General features: G+C 49.0%; 1 protein-coding gene across 1 annotated transcript; it reads right to left on the bottom strand.

Annotated features, from left to right (window-relative positions):
• Positions 1–316: 316 nt before the first annotated feature.
• On the bottom strand, positions 317–1,597 carry Becn2 (beclin 2). The gene has a single exon (XM_027928460.2). The coding sequence runs from the start codon at positions 1,595–1,597 to the stop codon at positions 317–319; it is 1,281 nt and encodes a 426-aa protein (XP_027784261.2).
• Between the last annotated feature and the right edge of the window lie 376 nt (positions 1,598–1,973).

Genomic DNA, 1,973 nt, shown 5'->3' with positions numbered 1-1,973 from the left:
GGCCAGGCTCAGCAACTGAGCAAGACCCTGTGCCAAAGTAAAAAGGGCTGGGGACGTGGCTCAGTGGTAGAGTGCCCCTGGGTGCCATCTCCCATACCAAAAAAAAAAAAAAAAAAAGAGAGAGAGAGAGAGAAAGAAAGCTGTTCCCTTTCCCTTACCATCCCCCCTTCCCTCATTGCCCCCTCCCCCTCTCTCATCGCCAGTCTCAATGACTTGGTTTGCTCTGGCCAATATTAAATTAATATTAGGTTTGGCCTTTTGAATTCAACACGTTGTGCTCTTTCACTTTACATTTTTATAATATTTTCACAATAATTTAGAAAGAGAGTTGATTTTGATAGTACCTCGAGGAAGCCCAAGAAAGACTTCTCTTCAAATTGAGAAGCATTAATTTGAGTGCCTTTGTCCACTGCTCCTCAGTGTTCAGATGGGTCCTGACAGAATACCATTCCCCACTGCCTGTGGGGCCCTCTATCAGGCCTTCCTCCACGAGGATCCTGTGGGGCAGGCAGAGATCCCCCGCCTGTTTCTCAGCCTCTTCCTTGAACTGCTGCAGGCAGTCCAGGAAGGCCAAGATCGCCTGGTCAAAGGTATTATTCCAGAAAACATTTTCTCTCCCATCAGAGAACAGGGGCAGGTCATCACAGTCACCGGTTAAAGACTTCAAATAGGAATGGTTTCCGCAGGCGATGACTTGATACCTCTGAAACTGCAGCCCAATTGCTTTGGACAGGGCCAGGAGCAGTAAAGCTGCCTGTCCCCAGGCAGCGTTAATCTCATTCCAGCCCACGGGGACGCCGGGGAGGCGGCCCAATCTGAAGTTATTGATGATACCCAAAGTTCCCTCCTCCCTGATCTCAAATGTGGCATTGAAGATGTTGGTCTTCTTCAGCTGGTGCAGCTGGACGCGCGCGTACCACAGCTGGTTCTCCACACTTGTCAGCTGGTCGGACAGTTCCTGCTGCTGCCACTTCAGCTTATTGAAGTCCCTCAGATGCTGTCTCTCCTGCAGCTGCAGCTCCACCGTCTCTGCCTGGGCTGCCCTGAGATCCGCTGCTATTCTTGCATGGTTCTCATCCACATCCTCCAGCTCCAGGGCCAGCTTGGCCTCCTCCAGCTGCAGGCCCTGCAACTCCATCTGTAGTGTCTCTCTTTGGTCCTCACCCTTCAGCACCTTGGTTTCCAGATAGCGTCTGTAGATCTGTTCATCCAGTTCTGTGAGGGCAATTTGGGAATCCAGCTGCTTTAGAAAATTGTCAGTACATTCCTCGCACAGTGGAAGATCCATCTCTTTTTGACCAGAGAGGATGTCAAACATTTCTGCGGTGGTCTTCTGGATGCTACTCAAAGTTCTCAAGGAGGTGATCTCACCAAGCAAGATGAAATTGCTGTCCCTTTGCTCCGACATCCCCCCATCATCAGGAAGGGGTCTGGAGGCACTGACTTGTAGCTCTCCACCGTCTGTCTTCTCCATGGAGCGGGCACCATCCTCTTGGGCTTCTCCTGGCTCCCCCTGCCCTGAGCTGGACATCTCCATGGATTCATCACCTTTCAGCGGCCGGTTGCATCGCTGGCACAGAAAGCGGAAGGAAGACATCCTGGACATCTTGACTCTACCTCAGGTTGAAGTTTTCCCTGGCTTTCCAGATGTTTACGATTCAGCACCTTTTTAAGCTCTTCCTTGAAGGGTGAGTCTTTATAAATGCATATCTCATTATGTCACTCGGCAACTTAAAACCCTCATGGGTACCCTCTGGGTGTTACCTGTAGATTTCCTAATAGATAAGTGATTCTCTCCCCCCACCCCTTTTCCACTCATGAGTCTTTCTACAAGGAAAATCTGATCATCTCACTGCCCTCTTTAAACATTTTTAAGGCACACCTTAAATCTTTCTAAAACTAAAATCTGATTATGGCTCTTCCCTTCTTAAAATGTTTAATACTCTTATCTCACCTTAAGATAAAGTGTAATC

The sequence above is a fragment of the Marmota flaviventris genome, chromosome 12 (genome assembly GCF_047511675.1).
Source record: "Marmota flaviventris isolate mMarFla1 chromosome 12, mMarFla1.hap1, whole genome shotgun sequence".
In the NCBI taxonomy this organism is placed as follows: Eukaryota; Metazoa; Chordata; class Mammalia; order Rodentia; family Sciuridae; genus Marmota; species Marmota flaviventris.
This window is presented reverse-complemented; position numbering and strand designations above follow the sequence as displayed.

Excerpts from the sequence above, each read along its gene's own strand:
- Becn2 (XM_027928460.2), bottom strand. The coding sequence starts at position 1,597 with ATGTCTTCCTTCCGCTTTCTGTGCCAGCGATGCAACCGGCCGCTGAAA.